The sequence below is a fragment of the Labeo rohita genome, chromosome 24 (assembly GCF_022985175.1).
Source record: "Labeo rohita strain BAU-BD-2019 chromosome 24, IGBB_LRoh.1.0, whole genome shotgun sequence".
NCBI classification, from domain to species: Eukaryota; Metazoa; Chordata; class Actinopteri; order Cypriniformes; family Cyprinidae; genus Labeo; species Labeo rohita.
In genome coordinates this window covers 21661431-21683239 of record NC_066892.1, presented here as the reverse complement: position 1 = coordinate 21683239, position 21809 = coordinate 21661431, and the positions used below count along the sequence as shown (strand labels likewise).

Here is a 21809-nt window from a genome sequence, read left to right as displayed (position 1 = left end):
GTTCAAATTTCTTTCAAATTTCTTTTCAAATGTTCAAATTTCTTACATACCCCTAGGGCAGGGGTGGCGAACTCCGGTCCTGGAGAGCCGCAGCCCTGAAGAGTTCAGCTCCAATTCTAATTAAAACTCACTTTCTAGTAACTCTTCAGACCTTGATTAGCTTGTTCAGGTATGTTTGATTAGGGTTGGAGCTCTTCAGGACTGACGTTTGCCACCGACCAGCCACCTCGTGGCAAGTTTCTGAAGCGCCCCAGAAGTGGCTCTCCTCACCACATCGCTAAAGTTAGGCACCTAGTCTGTTTTTGATGGATAATAATAATAATTGTCTTGCTACCATCAAAGGCATCAGCAGCAGGTGATGTTTTGCCGTGCTGTTGCGACCAGCAATGGAACTTCAGCTGTGTTTTGATCACTTTTGCTATTCAGACTCCTGAGAACTCTTCTGCGCTAGTTTAGTTCCAATTTAGTGAAAAATGTAGAACTAGCTCGCAAAAGTAGGTTTTGTGAAAAATTTAAAATGATGGAAAAAATGTCATGATGGAAATTAAATCGAAGGTAGTCATTTTCTTTGTTTTGAGCCATCCAGTGATATAAGACTCTTAAGTCTATGACAAAAGGGAGTTGTGAGCTCTTTCATGCTTTTGCTCAGTGTAGCACCACCTTTTGGTCGTTTGGGGGCCAAGTCTTTGGGTCTGAGTAGCGAGTACTTTTGCAAGCAACAGCAACTGCACGCAATCACAGATTCCCACCTGAGATCATCTTGCTATCGTCAAAGGCATCAGCAACAGGCGATATCTCTGACTATCGTTGATACACAATACTATCGTCTGTCGGCACAACCCTACTACTTCCCACATATTTTACAAGATTAGATGTTTGTCAGTGGTGCTCAGGATTTGCAAATCATCTGTCATTGTCCTATCAGTCATCTCTCCTTACTCTGTTTAACTGGTAAGTGAAATATACTGTATATTATGTACTCTAATATAACAGGTTACCGTTAGCACGGCTAACCATGTCCTTTTGGTGGCTCTCTAGAACACGTTATTTGTTTTCCGTCCCTTTCTGAATACTTCCCATAATAACAAAAGTTTGTTTTTCCTCCTCCATTGCTGTTGCTGTTTTGTTCTGACAACATCAAGCTATTATTATTATTATTATTATTATTATTATTATTATATTAACTAGAAAATAGATTTTTGTAATTTGTGAATCGATGTGAATCACTAGAAGACTGAATCGTGATTCATATGTGAATTGTTTTTTCCCCCAACCCTATCATACATTATTGTTGCTCCTTTCTGCCCCGCCTTTCTGAAAAGCGTCTATTTTTACAAAGCTCATCGTTCTGAAAAGTGTGGTGTGCTCTGATTGGTCAGCTATCCAGTGCATTGTGATTGGCCGAATACCTCAAGTGTGTGACGGAAATGTTACGCCCATTACTATATTTTAATGCCGTGTCCTGGCACGACGAGACAAAGACAATGAAAGCCATTACTCAAGAGGCATTTGTTGCCACCAGTGGAGACATAATTACTGGATATAATGACTTATACTGCCTTTTAAGGTGTTGCGTCATGCCGTGGGGACAATACTATGCAAACATCAATCCATGTCTGCATTTGTGATTGTGATTGTTTAACCATTGATTTCTAGTTGTGACTTCATTTAGAAGGCCAAAGTATTTTTGCTTTTGCAACGAAACACACGGTGTCTCCACGACATGGCAGCGGCCACAACAATACTATCCTTTATTTAAAGCGTATACATTTGGGCGGTTTTATGCAAATCTTCCCACACAGTGACGTAGATTTGTGGGGGCATGTTTGAAAGCGTTTTAGGAAGGCGTGGTCGAGTCTTAACTTTTATAAAGAATATCTCTTTGGGTATGAGACTGTAATCTTTGCAACTTTACATATTTTATACATGCACGGACAGCTTGTAACACTCCAAAGACAAAGGAAAACATGACATCGCATCATATGACCTCTTTAAAAGAGACCACATCGTTTGGGATTATTTTACTTTGTTGGAGACCATTGAATAACGACACTTATTGTTTTAACCTTAATATTGCTGGCATGACAAAATGAATAAAAGGCTAGTAGCAGGATTGTAAAATGAATATATGTCATTATGACCATTTGATAAAATGAAGAGACCACATCGTTTGGGACTATTTTACTTTGTTGGAGACCATTGAATCCACCTTTTTATATGGTTTCATAATGCTTGTTGTTGTAATTTAAAACAGTCACAATGTTTGCAATTGACTTGATCTGCATTTAAAATAAAATGATCCCAAGCGTAAGTACGGTGTGTGGGGCTGCACGGTCAGTGAACCGCTTTCACCGGCGGTGCTGTTGCTCATATGAAAGACTTTTTTGTGAGTATTATGACACAAGTGAGGTACAAAGCTTTGCTTATAAGAGAAATAACTGGTTAGCAGGCAAATGTTACATCGCAAACATGCTTTTGGATTCATGCTGTTTGAGACTATACACAGCTTTGTGTTCTGTTTTGTGTGTTGGTTACAAATTTAATAATAATTTTTCTTTTCCCAAATAAATATTTTTTCTTTTTCTCACCATCTCACCCTCTACTTTCACAGGTTTATTTTCCTGTCATCCCATTTTAATCCCTGTTTTGCGGCCATGAATTAAGAATTCATTCCTACGATTTCATAATTCGTTTCCTTACTTTAGCTAAATCATGGGTTATCTAGGGAACGAATTTATGAAACATGGACCGCATTTTTTTTTTTTTCTTGCTGAGAAAAACTTTTCTCTCTTGGGCAGACATTTCAGCCACCTGAGCAAAAACATTCTTTATACCAGACCTGTACAGCGCACACACAAAAAAGTGTGTATGTGCTATTTATATTTGACCCTTGATGTAACTAAAAGATGCACATTTTAGGTTAACTGAGAAAACATTTTTTACTGTGCTGTGTTAACAAGAAATTCTGTTAAAAATATCTATATATTTTTAAATCTCACACAGAACAATTCAATTCTTTATACTAATATATAATATTATATTGTGTAATACATTATAATATAACAAACGTGAACATGTGAATTCTTAGATAGCCTAAACATCCCTATATAGTAGAGCACTCAATTTCTACAGTGACTCATTTTGCGCACATCATTCTCATCATCAAGATTTCCTTCCCACTAAATCCTGTGAAAACATGTTAATGTGATATGTTTTTACATAGGGCTGGGCAGTATATCAAGTTTGTACAGTATATTAATATATTTTTATTAAGCAATATGGTATGAGGCAATACCATTTATATTGATCATACAAGCCCGTCTGATATACAGTAGCGGAAGGCACAGAGTAAGCTGCAGTGGGTAAAATGCATAATCCAATTTGTCCTAAACAAGAGACATGTTTATAATAAGGGTTTTAAAATAACTCATAAGATACAGTTAACAATTAGTTTAAAACGGCTTGCCCTGCCAGATGCTCTGACAGAAACGTGCTGCTGACAGACAGGCTACATGCGTTACTTAATCCATTTGAGATGTGGTGCATAATTATGGTGCATAACTTACATTTCAGTTATATTCTCCATCTTTAAATTTCTGAAAGTCATCTGTTGCGAGTCTCTGCTGAACTTAGACTTCAATGAACAAGCATCACCAAACAAATGGAGCACAACAGAATAGGAATACAATAATTCTGACTAAAATATGCATCTTTCCACAGTTGAAAAACTGATTGAGTGAGTACTTGAGGCATGAAATGTTCATTCATGTTTACTTTGCGTTAAAACTAGTAGCAAAGACGAAGGAATGATCACATTCACTCGCTCTCCACTCTGCCATTTGAATGGACCCCATTCACACTGCACAAGTCTGTGGGGTGTTACGACTCTGACACGGCCACCAGAGCTGATCGCTGCCACTCTAGTCAATGCTTGTGTTCATACCAGCAGAGCCGCGGCACTTTTCTGAAGCATCCGAGAAGTGTCTCTCCGAGGCGTTTATACAGTGATCTGTCATGCCACATCAAAAACTGCCAAAACGTCATTTATTGTTTGAATTTCCTTTTTTTGAAAAAAAAAAATGCTGTATTTGTTCAGTACATATGCGTACACCTGTACCGAAAATTTTTGATAAGAGTAGTACAGTAATATATGCATCCCTACCAGGACTTATTTAACATTCAACAATGATAAGCCATGGTTTACAGCAAAACTCAGACATCTTCGTCAGGCCAAAGAGGATGCCTACAGGAATGGGGACAGAGTCTTGTACAATCAGGCCAGGAACACATTGAATAAGGAGATTAGAGTGAAGCAGAAAGGCCCCAGGCCCAGACGGTGTCACAAGTCCCTTCCTGCTTCAAACACTCCCCCATCATCGCCATCCCAAAGAAACCTAAGGTAACAGGATGTAGCGACTACAGACCTGTGGCTCTAACTTCATGAAGTTGTTTGAAAAACTGTTTCTGGCTTATCATAAGGACATCACTGGACCCATACTGGACCCCCTGCAGTTAGCTTACCAAGCAAACAGGTCCATGGATGATGCAGTCAGCATGGGACTGCACTTCGTCCTGCAGCATCTGGATAAATCAGGGACTTATGTGAGGATCCTGTTTGTGAACTTCAGTTCAACCTTCAACACCATTATTCCAACACTCCCCCAGACTAAACTAACCCAGCTCTCTGTCCTTAACTCTATCTGTCAGTGGATCACCATCTTTCAGACAGATAGTGAGACTGGGGAAATTCATGTCGAACAGCCACACCACTAACACTGGTGCCCCTCAGTTTTACATCCTCTCTCCACTGCTCTTCTCCTTGTACACCAACGATTGCACATCTAAAGACACCTCTGTCAAGCTCCTCAAGTTCGCAGATCACACCACACTGATGTGCCTCATTCAGGACGGTGACGAGTCTGCTTACAGACAAGAGATTGAGCATCTGGCTGTCTGGTGCAATCACAACGACTTATATTTTTGATTGTGGACTTCAGGAGAAACCCCCTGCACTACCCCCACTCACCGTCATGGACAGCACTGTGGCTGCAGTGGAGGCATTCAAGTTCCTGGGCACCACCATCTCCCAGGACCTGAAGTGGGACACTCACACCGAGTCTACTCAGCCATCATCGAGTCTGTTCTGTGCACATCAGTAACTGATTTTGGCTCATCCGCAATATCAGGCACCAGAAGATTACAGAGAACAGTTCGGACTGCCGAGAGGATTATTGGATCTCCCCTGTCCACTCTGAACTGACAGAACTGCATACATCCAGAATAAGAAAAAGGGCTCAGAAAATCACTCTGGATCCCTCACATCCAAGCCATCCCCTCTTTGAACTTTTACCATCTGGCCAGCACTACAGAGCCCCAAATACCAGGACAGCCAGGCACAAGAACAGTTTCTTCCCCCAGGCAATCTACTTTGTGAACAGTTAAATGTTCCCCCATTGTGCAATAAAAATATTTGCAATAAATTGATATTTGTTACAACCTACATCCTTATATTTATTACAATAAACTTATATTTATTTGTTACCACCTACATCCTAGTACACCCCTACATCTCATTTTTTTCTATTCCTATTTAATCATCTACCCAACTGTACATACAATTTTTTTTGTTTTTCAATTAATTTTTCTATTTTTGCCTATTAATATTGCTTGGATAGATCCAAGTGCAAGCTTTATTGTACAGATCGTGGTCAAGACAGGCAGGGTCGGACACCAGCAAACAGTAACATCCGAGGGCAAGACAAGCGTAATCCAAAAAACAGGCAGAAGGTCAAAATACCAGAGAACAGTCCAAAGTAACAAAATGAACAAGGCAATGAAACAAGGCTATGAAACTATGACAAGAACGATGGCAAAAACAAAAACAATGAAACAATGACCATGGAAATAACGCAAAGAAACCAGGAAAATGCTTGGTAGAGTCCGCATAGGCAAAACAATACTTCGCGAGGAAATAACCAAAAAAGAAGCAGAGAGAGTGGTAACAGTCAGTACATGGGCAAGGGCTCCCTCTGCTGGCGTGGCGTTACAGAATCCCCCCCTCTAGGAGCGACTCCTGGCGCTCAAGCAACAACAGTCTAGGAGGGTGGGGGAATGGGGGAACAGAGGCAACACAGGGGGTGGGACGGAGGGCCAGGTCCATGCAGAGGAGGTGGGCCTGGATCATGGAGCAGTGACAGACAGTGAAGCACTGGAGGACCTGGGCCGTGGAGCAGTGGCAGACAGTGAAGCACTGGAGGACCTGGGCCGTGGAGCAGTGGCAGACAGTGAAACACTGGAGGACCTGAGCCGTGGAGCAGTGGCAGGCAGTGAAGCACTGGAGGACTTGGGCCGTGGAGATGTGGCAGACAGTGAAGCACTGGAGGACCTGGGCCGTGGAACAGTGGCAGACAGTGAAACACTGGAGGACCTGGGCCGTGGAGCAGTGGCAGACAGTGAAACACCGGAGGACCTGGGCCGTGGAGCAGTGGCAGACAGTGAAACACTGGAGCAGAAGTCCACCATGTTAGATTCTGAGGAGCAGGGAGCCATGGCGGGGCAGGCAGAGCAGACAGGAGCAAAGATCCCAACAATGGAACAGATGAGTCCGAAGATCTCCACAGTGAAGTGGCTGGAGCTGCCACCTCCGGGGGCACTGGCACAGACTCATGGTCAGACGAGATCTCTGGAGTGGACTCGTGGACAGACGAGACAGTGAGTTCATGAATGGGCGCCGCCTCCTTGGGAGGTTCTACAGCATAAGCTGACACCTCTGGAGGCACTCGTGCAAATTCGTGGACCGGAGAGCCCTCTGGCACGGACTCGTGGACAGACGAGGCCTCAGGAGTAGACTTGTGGTCAGACTAGTCCTTTGGAGCTGTTTCGTGGACAGATGAGGCCTCCGAAGTGCAGTGTGCAGCCCACACGCTCAAAATGGTGGCCATTACAGGCAGCACAGTAGACAGTGGGATGCCTGCCGGCCTTGAGGGTGTGAAGGCTGTGAGGTTAGAGAGCGTCAAGACTGCGTGGCTTGGGAGCGTGGGCTCTGCATGGATTGGGAGATGGGAATGTGACGAATTCTTCAGCTGAGAAGTGACGAGGCTCTAGATGATCAGCTGAGACATGACGAGGCTCTAGACGATCAGCTGAGACATGATGAGGCTCTGGTTGAACAGCTGCGATGTGAAGTGGCTTTGGAAGGTCAGACGGGACCTGGCGAGGCTTGGCAGGACAGCCGTGGCTTGGCGAGGCTCTATGATAGCAGCCATGTCGTGAAGAGGCTCTGTTAGGAGCGCAGCTGTGTCTTGACTTGACTCAGGGAGGTCTGCCGTGACTAGACTTGACTCAGGGAGGTCTGCCGTGACTTGACTTGACTTGGGAAGATCAGCTGCGACTTGACTTGGCTCGTGAAGATCAGCTGTGGCTTGACTTGACTCGACTCGGGAACAACAGCGGTAACTTGACTTGATTCAGGAAAAACAGCTGTAACTTGACGTGGCTCAGGAACAACAGCTGTAATGTGACTTGACTCAGAAACAACAGCTGTAACTTGACTTGACATAGGAACAACAGCTGTAACTTGACTTGATTCAGGAACAACAGCTGTAACTTGACGTGGCTCAGGAGACACAGCTGTAACTTGACTTGGCACTGAAAGTGCAGCTCTGACTTGACTTGACACCAGAAGATCAGCCATCATTTGACTTGCTTTGGGTATGGCAGCCATGTCGGGATGAGATTCTGGTAGGATGACCTTGGCCTCAGGTGTGGCGACCATCTTGGCTGGAGACTCAGATGGGGTGGCCATTTTGTGAACTGGCTTAGGGATGGTGGCCATCTTGTGAACTGGCTTGGGAATGGTGGCCATCTTGTGAACTGGCTTGGGGATGGAGGCCATCTTGTGAGCTGGCTGTGGGAGGGCGGCCATGACAGGTGCAGACTCTGGAAGGGCGGCCGTGACGAGTGCAGGCTGTGGCTTGGCAGACGTGATGAGTGCAGGCTGTGGCTTGGCAGACGTGATGAGTGCAGGCCCTGGAGCGGCAGGCGTGGCGTGAGCAGGCCCTGGAGCGGCAGGCGTGGCGTGAGCAGGCCCTGGAGCGGCAGGCGTGGCCTGAGCAGGCCCTGGAGCGGCAGGCGTGGCGTGAGCAGGCCCTGGAGCGGCAGGCGTGGCGTGAGCAGGCCCTGGAGCGGCAGGCGTGGCGTGAGCAGGCCCTGGAGCGGCAGGCGTGACGTGAGCAGGCTTTGGCTTGGCGGACATGACGTGAGCAGGCTTTGGCTTGGGGGACATGACGTGAGCAGGCCTTGGCTGGGTAGGCTTGGTGTGAGAGGTCTCTGGCTTGCTGGACATGACGTGAGCAGGCTTGGCATGTGAGAGGGCTCTGGCATGATGTTAACAATTCCGGACATAACATGTAAATACTTTGGTGTGGCAGATACTGGAGGATGGCAGGGTTTCTCATCAGCGATTCCCACAGTACATGCAGAGCCACTCATCTGCAGAGCAAAGTCAATATATCGTTCTAGCATCCAGTAAAGGGTCTGACGTGGCAAAAAACGTGCAATTTCTTGTTTTAAGCCAAAACAAAAAATGTCCTTTAGTGCCACGTCATTAAAGCCTACTAAGTGACAGAGTTCACAGAAGTCCATGACATAATCTTCAATATGCCGGTTACCTTGGCGAAGATGAAAACGGCATGATGCTGGATCCATGGTTGATCTGTATTCCATAAGCTGCTGGATCTGTGGGTGGCAAAGTATTCTGTAACGGGACTCTATTGACAGCGTGGATAGATCCAAGTGCGAGCTTTATTGTACAGATCGTGGTCAGATTGCGGACACCAGCAAACAGTAACATCCGAGGGCAAGACAAAAGCGTAATCCAAAAAACAGGCAGAAGGTCAAAATACCAGAGAACAGTCCAAAGTAACAAAATAAACAAGGCAATGAAACAAGGCTATGAAACTATGACAAGAACGATGGCAAAAACAAAAACAATGAAACAATGACCATGGAAATAACGCAAAGAAACCAGGAAAATGCTTGGTAGAGTCCGCACAGGCAAAACAATACTTCGCAAGGCCTGTTTGGCATGGCCCTCCTTAAATGGCTGCCAAACAGGAAATATCCAAAGAAGAAGCAGAGGGAGCTATAACAGTCAGTACATAGGCAAGGGCTCCCTCTGCTGGTGTGGCGTTACACATATATATTCTCATCATATTTTTTATTGCCTGTGTGTTGTTGTCTCTGTACTGGAAGCTTGTGACACTAAAGCAAATTCCTTGTATGCGCAAGCATAATTGGTAATAAAGCTCTTTCTGATTCTGATTCACAGTTATTGTAAAAATGCATGAGCTATAGTTACAACACCTCCTTGTAAAATTGATTACAAATTGGAAATATACTGTTAACAACTATAAAATAATTCTTGTCTGCTTATCATGCTTTTAAAAGGTCTAAAATTATTTTTATTATTTTTATTTTATGATTGAATATTGCCTGTGCTAAATGAGGTGATTGTGCTCAAGATATTAATAGCTCTGATATCAGTTGAAAAGGTTATGATTTTTATGCTAGCTCTGTGTGTATGTATGTGTGTGGTTAGATGGAAGCTATTCGAATCAGAGTATCTCTCTTATGTAAAACAGATGTGGATGGGGCCAGCTGCTCTATTTTTAGTTGTTCTGTTTGGAGCTCTAGCGGGCTCATGTCACGTGGTGTGGGTTTGATGAAAGCGAGGATCCCAGGGGCTCAGTAAACACAGGAGGGTCAGCGGCAGGTGGACAGACTCAGTCACACAACACACACTCACATGCATGTATCAGAGGAACTTCAGACAACTGATTTCCTAAAGGCAGTTTGAGTGCCATTGTGTCGTTTGACTGGTGCGTGAATGCCTCTGCTAGAACATGAGTGTGTGTCTGCTTTATACATAGAGCATGTGAGGTGTTTTTGTGTGTTTTTACAATTCTGACTAAGAGTGCAAGTGTGTGTATGCGTTTGCAATGTAATATTGACAATAAGGATGTGGCCTGATTTGTAAAGTAGGCAACATTTGACCACAGATATAGTCAGAAACCCCGCTTAGTTATGTACCTTCTGTTGTACAACCCGATGATTGTGTGTGTGTGTGTGTGTGTGTGTTAAAGAACAAGAAGCCAAGGCGTTCTGACTATTGACCCAGCAGTCAGGGTTACCATAGTGATCCAGCTGCTCTCTTTGTCTGTCTGTTTGTCTGAACAGCTGTGTTGGTGTGTGTCCTGTGAGTGTTTTCTCAGTGTCCACAGTGTTAGTCTTGAAGTTTAGAAATAACTTATTTTAGAAAGACCATCAGTTGTCTACATGCATGTGAGTCCATGCATCTTCTGTGCCACCTCTGAAGTGCAGTGATGTTTTTTGTTAAAACAAATAGATATATAAATTAATATATAAATTAATTTAATATATACATTTCCATCAGCTAGTCTTACTCCAGTCTTCAGTGTCACATAATTCTTAAAAAATCATTCTATTATGCTTATTTATTATTAATGTTGGAAACATTTGTGCTGCTTAATATTTTTTTTGGAACCTGTGATACTTTTTGTATGATTCTTTGATGAATGAAAACTTTAAAAGAATAGCATTTATTTAAAATAGAAATCTTTTCACACACACACACACAAACACACACACTAATTCTGTATAGCTATCTGTATACCAATTATAACCTGATCCCTAAAATCAAGTCTTGACCCTGAAACAAGCCTTTAAAGGGGTCTCAGAAAGTGAGGACCGGCCAAAATGTCCTCACTTCGATGGTCTAAAACTCAAACCGGCCCTGACAAAGATAGTTGTACAAGTGCATCTTATTTATTTATTTTGATTTTATTCTTTAGCTTTAAAAGCCAGGGGTGAAAACTATTAAAAGTGAGAGAGGCACAAATTTCTATCAGCTATTGAGAAAAGCAAATTTTTGAAAGACCTCAGTCAATTTAAATGTATGTGTTTGTTATTTAAGCAGCATGGTAAATGTAAATCTGTGCTTACTTTCTACTGTATGGTACTAATACTCTGTGTATCAGATTATTACACTAAAAAGATAGAAAACTCTGCATGGAAGCATTACAAGTTATAGACTAGTTTTCTAATACATGGGTTTATATGTTTCATGTCAGTATGTAAACACATTCAGCTTCATTTTGTCAGATAAAAATGTTTGAAAATACATTTCATAATTCAAAATGTTATGCATTTCTGTAGGTCATGCACATAACCTCTCCTTTTTTACACTCATACTATATGACATGCAGAAATAGATACTGTGTCCTTGAATTGTGAGTTTAAGTATTTTTTTTTTTTAATTCAAACAATAATTTTAGTTAAAAAAAAAAAAAAATATATATATATATATATATATATATATATATATATATATATATATATATATATATATATACACCAAAAAGATAATGAACCCCATAGTTTTATTTCAGAACTTTTGTTTGATATTTATTGAAATTAGGGTTGTGTGATATGGACACAAAAATACTATCACTTTTTAACCAATATTACTTTTTCGCAATTTCAGTATTTATTACTTAGAATTTGAAAAAAAAAAAAATAATAATAATAAAAAATAAACCAATGAGAGCTTTACCAACAATTTGTAACAATGTGTTTCTAGAGGGAGGGAAGGAAGGAAGGAAGCTGTGTTTAAGCTATGTTTTTCTCAGCACATGTGCAATGTAATCATTATATAAAGTGAGTACAGTTAGAAGGATGCAAATTTGTTTCTGAATACCCAAAGTTACAGTGTCATTTAAAAAGCCAGCCAATTCAATATTTTAAGCCAGCCAGGCAATTCGCTATTTTAAGTGGACATAACACACAGTTTCTGCCAATCACATTTTGATCTTGAGTACCTATGGAGTAGTACTGCATCTTTCATATATTCTAAGAGACTTAGTTTTATCAGATTTCTAAAAGACAGATACAGCTGTACTGCTTCTCTCAAAAACAGTTGAGCTCCTACAGGCATGCCGTTGGCGGATTTAAAAAGTCACGAGCACACACATCCTTTGTGTAGCTATCATCTGCAAGCTGTGACATCAACATAAATAAAATGGGAACAAAAACTTTATTGACTTAAATAGCTATAGCTAAAAATCAGATCCTGCCACATATATTCGATCCAGAATCAGATTCCAGTGACTTCCATAACCCCAACAAGGCACATCGATTAATCACACAACCCTAATTGGAATTATACAAATGAAAATGCTAGTTCTGTCTGATTGTTACATAATATGTGTTGCTTAATGTAAAAATGGGTTATTCTAAAAGTAAGCAAAACAGCTGTGGTGTAACATAAATCATTGTGTTGTGAACTGCAGAATATACAATTCTTAGAAAGTGTCTGAAAAGAAAAAATGAACTTGGACTGGATTTGAACCCAGTTCTTCACATTATGGACTAATGCATTACCACTGGACTGTGAAGTTGTTGAAACTGGAACTGGGTGGAACTAATGCATGTTCGAAGGCCTATTGGTTAATGCTCACCTGTTATGCTCCATGTTTTATTTCAGCAAATCAGTTCAGGTGAACACAGTCAATGTGATTTAATATGAGCCTAGCAGCCTGTCGGACCTTAGCTTGACAGACGCTGAGCTGCTTGAGGGAAGGTATGAGTTGTATTTGACTATTGTAAGTTAGTTTCATTAACTGAAAGTATTGTACATTTTTATGTGTTTTGTCATTATTATTTTAGTGGTTTATTTTAGTAGTAGTACTAGTAGTGTTATTATTAATAGTAATAAAAACTGAAGGAAAACCATAGAACCACTGATCTTTACAAGAAATTACAAAACAGTGACCAAAAAAAAAAAAGTGAAAAGTGTGATTGTAATTCTGTACAGCATGATTTATGTGTGCAGAGGTTTGTTACGCTTTCTGTCCAAGTCTGACAAAATCTCAAAATCATTGTTAGCCTGTATGCACAAAGCTGAACAGAAATACTGTATCTGCTCAAACCCTCCAAAATAAAGGGATCTGCTGACCACTGAAGCACACACTAATAACCAGTTTTATTTAAGAAGAAGATACTTCTTTACAGTGTTTGAGTTAGTTGTCTGTTAGATGACTAGTCTTATAGCTATTTTTAGTTTTTGTGTCTGTGTCTGTGTATGAGAGAGAGAGAGAGAGGCAGAGGTGTATGTCTTTATGTGTTTAGTAGAGCTGTCATGATGTGAAATGGTCTTGTCTCTCCTCACATAAACTCTGTGGTCTGCCAGGAAAGAGTGAGACAGAGAGCAAAAGAGAGAGGGTGAGACGCTAAAAAGGGCAGACACACAAGCTGTCTGTCGAACTGATGATGACTGTGTATACTGATGTGTAATCATCAGCGGCGCTATGGCAGGTAGAACAAGGCAGCGAATAAAACAGTGTACATTTCCTTAACCTTAATTTCCCACACCTTAATAGCTTCAACAATTGATTGCCAATTAAGTTTAGAATACAATGAATTTAGGCCCAGATTATGCAGAGCTGTAATAGCTGCTAATGGTGGATATTTTGATTAATCGAAAATGTACGTTTATTTCTATGTATAAACTGTTTATGTAATTACATTTTTTCATAGTTTGGCTGTCCCTTATCAGTGCAAAATTATCACAAATAAAAAGGTTTCATACCAATATTGCCCAAGCCCACTTTTCTATGGCGTTTCCAAACTTTTGGAGGGCAATGTACATCATAGTTATTTGATTTGAATGCTGAACATTTTATTGATTTATTTAAATTAGTGCAAAGTGCAAAATTTTAGACTAAATTCTAAAAAACAAACTTTGAATTGAGTCTGTATGTTAAGCAGTTCAGGTCGAGTTACTCATAGATGATTAATATTACTAGTAATAAAACCTAAGCACGTTTGAGGAATATCTCTGCAGGGCTGCCTTGCAAACTTATAATAATATAATTCCACAAAGTATATTTTTTGATTTATGTAGACATGCTGAAGATATATAAAGTTATATGCATCAGATGGTGTTCAGCACTCATCTCCTTCAGTCAACAAAATCGGTGGACATCTTTTTACACTCTAAATTCACTGATTGTAATTGTATTTGTTTTATAATAATTAAGCAATAATTAAGCAGTGAGGTTCAAGAGGTTATTCTGTGTTGTAACATTGCAACATTAACACAGTTTCCTGTTTGCTACTGTGAAACTGCTATGAAACAGTCTGTATTGTATAAGTGCTATATAAATAAATGTCACTATATTGTAAATATAGTCACAGCTAAGTGGCACAACATAGCTTTATAAAGCTGCTATGCAACAAAATAATATGATCTACTATAGGTGCTGTGCAGTGAAATGTGACATGTCATGATTAGTTCCTCTATTTGTCCTCTATATGCAAATTCACAGGCCAGGATCCACCAAACATAAACTTAGGTACACAGCAGAAGAAAAAACATTGCATGAGCTTGCATCTTTGGTTTCCCACATTTGAATGTGCATGAACGGAAGTCAGTGAACCCAAAGTGTAGTATATAGTGTTATGTGTTATAATGGCTTCACACCATCTGACTGACGTGTTTTTTGTGTATATGTTGTATATGGGCAGATTAATTTGATCATGAATTTGATTTAATCAGTGATGTCACAGTAATGGGCTAGCATGAAAAATTCAGAAGTCATGCTGGTGAGTTTCCATTTTTGGAAACTTTTGGTGGAAAGTTTCCATAGCTGTGTTTGAAATTACCCCCATACCCTCATTTTCTATTCCTTACATTAGTCCGCTAATAATCCACTTAAAAGAAGTGAATAAAAAAGAATGAGCACATTTGGACACTGAGTGTGCAAGAAAGGTTGATGCAACAAAGGTTGTGCTTGCTGTTTAATAATGATTTGAAACTTAAAAAACAGGCAAATATCAAATATCCGCTGATCAAATATGTAATCACATGGCAGAAACTCAATGCATTTAGACAAGGTCAAGATGATCTACTGAAGTTCAAACTGAGTGCCAGAATGAAAAAATAAAGGCGATTTAAATGACTCTAAAATTGGCTTGGTTGTTGATGCCAGACTGGCTGGTCTGAGTATTTCAGAAACTGCTGATGTACTAGGATCAGCTAACAACAGGAAACTGAGGCTACAGTTTGCACAGGCTCACCAAAATTGGACAATAGAAGATTAGAAAAAGGTTGCCTAGTCTGATGCGTCTCAATTTCTGCTATGACATTCAGATGGTAGAGTCAGAATTTGGCATAAACAACATGAAAGCATGGATTCATCCTGCCTTGTATCAAAGTTTCAGGCTGGTGGTGGTGTAATGGTGTGGGGGATATTTTCTTGGCACGCTTTGGGCCCCTTAGTACCAATTCTGAATCAAGCAGAATAACACATCATGTTACAAAACTCAAATAATCTCAAACTGTTTTGTTGAACACACAGTTTCCAGCACCTTGTTAAATATAGTAATGAAAAATTAATTTCAAATGGGGGTTCAGCCTGGTACTAGCAAGGCGTACCTAATAAAGTGGCCGGCGAATGTATGTCCATCAAAGCTTTTGTCCAACTGACTTTTCCAAGCCTGGAAACCACAATTTTAAATTTTTCCTAATATATCTTCTATATTTTGCACGTCATTTTGCATGTTGGCTGCTCCATTTGTAGCAGCCATTCAAAAGGTGGAAATATTGATTGATACTTCCCCGTCAGCATAAAGGGGCCACTCTTTTATTAAAGGTCATCCTAACTTCACTGTGCTGCTATAGTGAACCAGGTCAACTAAACAATATGACAATATGCTTTACAAATGTATTGTTTAGCCCAAAATTACTGTATAAAACATTACACCAAAAGGCTTCATTGACCTCCAAACAGCACATTTCAAAACAAACATTTCAAAAACAAAATAAGAAAATGTGTCATATGTAGAGTTATACAGTATCTCATAAGCTTGCAATACTCACTGCATAAACTTTACAGTTGCAAAAAATATGTAAAATGTAGTTGTCTGGTCTAAGTTTGGAAGCAAGAAAACAGGGCTGAAGTGATCTGTGCTAGAGCTCCACCTGGAGGCCAACACTGACACAGCACATAGTTGTTTAACAGTGCGGAAGGATTTAGATTCTTTCTTTAATTGTCTGGTGTATATACCTGTCTATGTATTAGCCACCAGTCATGCACACACATGTTTACACTTAATCAAATACATACGTAACACACTTCCCACACAGACACAAGTCTGTTCAAGTCCAGTCAATCAGCAATGCATAATGTAAAACCAGTAAAAATGACATAAAATTAATCCCGTAAGTAACACAAATTACACAATTTGTTTTCAATGTCAGATGTGGTAAACATTTGTCTTACAGTTAATCGTGTTATATTTACAGTATTATTATTATTGTTTTTATTGAAAATGTGAAAATGTGACAAAAATCAAAAAATATCACAGCAGACATGACAGAAAGTAGAGAAAGATTAACAAGCAACAACTAAAAGAAATATACCAAAACCAAATACAGATGAATAAACATAGAATGTGTAGTGCAAACATATTCCACAGCCTTTCGTTCGTTCGAAACAATAATAACACCTAACAACAACAACAACAACAACAACAACAATAATAATAATAAAATTATAATAATAAAGTACAATTGTTATATATACTAATAATACTAATAATATACAGTTGTATCGTATATGAATATAGTATATACACATTTCTTGTAACACTGATTGTTGTAACAATATTTTCAGTAGTTTTGATTAGAGAGTGAAAAAGTATAGAAGAGGAAACATTACTGGTAATAATAATAAAAACAGAAGTAAAGATAAAGAAGGTAGTCTAAATAAATAATAATGATGATAATAATACTAAAACTAATAATTACAATATACAGTTGTAAAAAAATACATATAGATATATACACAGTTCATATGACACTAATTATTTTAAACATGCTAAATTCTGTCTTTATATACTACATGTGTATAAAGTTCAACCATTGTTTAGTTATTAATTATTGTTTTTTTTTCTCCTTCACTACCTTAAAGTTATTGGCAATTTTAGTTTTGATTTGAAGGAATCTGATGAAAATTTAAATTTGATGAAATTTTTACATTTGATTTGAATTTTTAATTTGTAAATTATTAACAGTAAAATCAGGGTTATGTCATAAGGGAGTTTATGTATCTTACTATTTAATACCTGAAACCATCTTTTAGTGGGTTGTGTAGGAATCACTGTGAACAAGTAATTAACTCTGGATAATATGGACAGTTTTACTGTTGCAATTCATCCTATGAGAGAGTGAGATTCATTCAGCAATTTAAGTCATCTTCAATTGCTTTAAGCAGTGGAACAAATTTTAGATTAATAGTTCTGATAAATGAGGAGATGTATGTATTCCTAAATAGTATTGCCTACATTAAACTGACTATTCGTAAATCATGTCTTCTGAAATGTTTTATTAATTGGTAAAATAGTAGATTTTGACCAGTTTATAGTGTAAACTGATACTTTTGAGAATTCATTAAACAGACTGATAACCTGAGTTAATGATTTTTCTGGATTTTGTAAGTAAAATAAGATATCATCAGGGCATTCTTATTTAGTATAACACTAGTGATGTTATTTTTATTTATTTATTTATTTATTTTTCTCTTATTGGAACTGCCAGTGTTTCTATGAATATTGCAGATACACTGTAAAAACAATTTGTTGAGTCAACTTAAAATAATGTTACCCGACTGCCTTAAAATTTTAAGTTCAGTCAACTCAAAAAAGTTTATTCAACTTGAAATGTGAAGTTGTACTAAGTGACAACTTAGATATTTGAGTTGATTCAACTTAAAATTTTATTTTATTTTTATTTATTTATTTATTTATTTTTTACAATGTAGTAGTGGGGAAAGAGGGCATCTTTGTCTGGTCCCATGTTGTAGAACGTTGGTAAAATAATGTCATTTGTGATTAGGGTTGGGTATTGAAAATCGATTCCGATTCCAGAATTGGATACTTATTGTGAAATTAAAATTTCGATTCTGCCTATCGATTCCTATGTGCGGTTCTTTTTTTTTTTTTCATCTGTGAGGACCCGACCTAGTGATCTGCCAGGACTTTGAATGGCTACACTTGCGATCAGAAGTCCAAAAAGCAAAGTGTAATATTTGTGATAAGCTAAGCATGTTGCAATAGAGGTGTCACCACCAATATGACAAAGCATTTAAATTTAACAGATCGTTAAAGATCGCAAACACAATTCAAATATCAACGTGATTCTATTCCTTAATTTTAATGATTCATCTGTTTGATTCCTCAACCTTTCTTCTGTGCAGCATACGATCATACTAGTGTGGTTTGAACATTCAAATCTGCGTTCGTGCTGCCACTGACCTAAAGAGAGCCACTGTCATGTAGGCTATATGAATGATGTTACAAACATTCAAATAATCACAGAAGTACTGGGATAAAAGTTCATAGTCTGGATATAAAATCTGATATGTATGGTAGAGTTAAAAATAGAGTAAATAACATTAAAGATTTATCGATTACGTTGTTATACCAGTAGATGGTGAAAGGGGGCTGTTAATAATGTATTTGTCTTTGATCATTCATTCAAAAACACTGATTTATCCAGTAATGAACCAAGTAAATCTTTAGTGAATCACTGAATCATTCACTTATAAAGTAAGCCTGTATGTGATTTTATTTGTCTATTTTTTTTTCTTCAGAATCGTAAGAGAACCACAACTTCCATTTAAAACAACAATAACAACAACAACCCCATTTATCCAGAATCACGCAGCTCTATTTTGCAAACAACTCTTAAGTGAATATTTTTTATTTAGCCTGTTGATATTTGTTCATGGTATTCAGCTGCAACTAAATGTTTAGCAAAAAAGAAACAGAATAAATATGCTTGATATCATCTTTTATTCACATTGGAATCGAAACTGGGAATCGAAAAGAATCGGAATTGATAAGCGGAATCGGAATTGATCAAATTCTAACGATACCCAACCCTATTTAATAATCCAACAAGGGGTGTAACAGGGCAGGCAGGAACACACACATAGCACATTGTATGGACAACACCGAACAAAGGAATCAAGGAACAGACAACACCTTAAATACTGAACTATACAAGGGTAATCAATGGGACACACCTGATCCAATGACTATCAAACGAGAGGAAAAAAACTAGGTCACGGGGCGCACATGGGGAGAAAAACACACACAGACAGTCCAGAGGCATGACATTTACTTTATCAAAAGCTTTTGTCTGCATCCAATGATACAATAATTGTGGTATTTTGTGATTTACAGATATTCATGATGTTAAATAGGCAGTGTGTATTATTTTATAAGTGACGTGACGTCCCTTAATAAAAACTGTTTGATTTTGATAAATTATGTCTGAGATGACTGTTTCAAGTTGTGTGGCTAAGGCTTTGCTGATTATTTTTATATCTTTATTAATAGAAGATAATGGTCTATAACTTGTGCATAATGATAGGTCTTTATTAATGTAGAACGGAAATTAATGCAGTGTTCAAATTATATAGATGATAGATGCATTACTTTGGATTTCTGCTATCACACTTAAAAACAATGGTGAAATGGCAGACCAAAAATGTTTATAAGATTCAGGTGGGTAACCATCTATACCTGGAGCTTTGTTGTTTAATAGAGAGAACAGTGCTTTCTTAAAAGCGTTGTTACTTAGAGCAGGGGTGCCCAACCCTGTTCCTGGAAATCTACCTTCCTGCAGAGTTTAGTTCCAACCCTGATCAAACATGCCTGTCTGTGATTATCAAGTGCTCCTTCAGATCCTAATTAGTTGGTTCAGCTGTGTTTGATCAGGGTTGGAGCTGAACTCTGCAGGAAGGTGGTTCTCCAGGAACAGGGTTGAGCACCCCTGACTTAGAGGCTTTTCTAATTCTTCTTCCTGAGTTTAAATTTGTTTAGGTAAGTTCAAATAATTGAAAAATCTATAAATATCTGTAATAATGTTTTCCTTATTATTGCTAAACAAGTTTTTATAAAACATTCTACAGTATCTTAAAACTATCCTGTTTTTAGAATTTTTAATGACAGGTATATATGTTCTTTCCTTATTTCTTTTAGGCAGTTTGACTAAATATTTTCCTGCTTTGTTCTTATGCTCAAAATATTTAAGACAAAGGTGTTGTTTTTGAAAGTCTGTTTTTTTTTTTTGTACAAAATATAAGTTGATTCTTTGATTTATCTCTGTTTTATATCTGTTCATCTGGTTATTGAGAGTAAACATGGTGTGATTTATAGTATTATTGTAAATCATGGTGTATTTTAATTTGTCTTTTACCATTTTTTTTTCTTCAGCTTCCTGGACAGAATTGAGTCTGTACGACAGAGTGACTACACACCAACAGACCAGGTGAGGGTGCTGTCTCACTAGGTTTATTATTATTATTAGTGTTCACTGTCATTGAATTGAGAGTTTGTCCATTTCTTTCAGGATTTGCTGAGGTGCCGTGTTTTGACTTCAGGGATTTTTGAAACTCGATTTCAAGTAGACAAAGTCAACTTTCAGTAAGTCAGTTTTTTTATATAATATATTTACGTAGAAGTAAAGCATTTTAATCTATAGTAGTCTCCAAAAGAATTTTTAATTTATTTTAATAAAGAAAATAATGTTTTAAATATTAAAAATCAAAGCCAGGACATAAAATGAATAGTACAAATCTGCACATTACTAAGCAAATCTGTGGCACTGAACATGTAAACTTCTTACAGTGCAAAATGGTATAGTTTTCTATACCATAATGACATTGTTATGCAAGTAATATAATTTGTAATGAAAAATTGTGTATTAAATGATCAACTTGTTTTTGTTAAAATTCTGCTGGCATCTGTGCTTATTGTGTTGTATTTTGATCAAGCCAAATGTCTGTCAGTTGTAGCAAACCTCTCTTCTTTTTAAAGGCAAACAAATAAATTGCAGTTAATATAATGTAATTAATTTATAATATATATTCAAAAATGGTCAGATCAGATTTGTCCTCTAGAAAAGACTGGATTATAGTAGTGTTTTAACAAACTGCTTTAGTTAGTATCATACATGTCATTCGGCCTATTTAAAAGAAGAAATGTAGTCACTATGCTGACCGCTGTCATTGTGTGCACCACACTGAGCATGTACCAGAGAGAATAAAGGAGAGAGTGAAAGCATGTGAAAGGTTATAAGACCATTTCCAAGCAGCCTAATTTTGTCCATGCCATTTTCATTCATTTTATTATTAAAATATTCTGTTCAATCGAAAAGCAAAGTAGTATTTACAGTGCCGCCCACTAATATTGGCACCCTTGGTTAATATGAGCAAAGGTGGCTATGAAAATAAATCTGCATTGTTTATCCTTTTGATCTCATATTCAAAAATATTACGAAATGGAAAGTGGGGGGAAAATCTCATTCTGAAATACATGTTTTTTTCTCTAGTTCAGGTAGCCACAGTTATTGGCACCCAATTATTGCAACATCCTTTTCCCAAGATAACAGTTCTAAGTTTTCTTTTATAATGCCTGATGAGTTTGGAGAACGCCTGACATCCAGTATCTCTCCAGATCCTTCAGAATACCAGCTCCATGTTGGTGCTTCTTCTCTTGAGTTCACTCCACTCATTTTCTACAGGGTTCAGGTCAGGGAATTGAGACAGTCATGGCAGAAGCTTTAGTTTGTGTTCAGTGGCACATTTTTGTATTGATTTTGATCTTTGTTTTGGATCATTGTCTTAATGGAAGATCCAAACATGGTCCATTGTAAGATTTCT

The 21809-nt window shown here is 38.3% G+C and overlaps 1 protein-coding gene across 1 annotated transcript in view; it reads left to right on the top strand.

The window, feature by feature from the left end:
• The window catches only part of gnal (guanine nucleotide binding protein (G protein), alpha activating activity polypeptide, olfactory type), a 153124-nt gene that overhangs the window by 104171 nt on the left and 27144 nt on the right, over window positions 1-21809 (top strand). The window contains exons 6-7 of the mRNA XM_051098075.1: window positions 20362-20416; window positions 20498-20571. Of these exons, the coding sequence (XP_050954032.1) occupies window positions 20362-20416; window positions 20498-20571 (129 nt within the window). The remainder of the gene's footprint in view (window positions 1-20361; window positions 20417-20497; window positions 20572-21809) is intronic.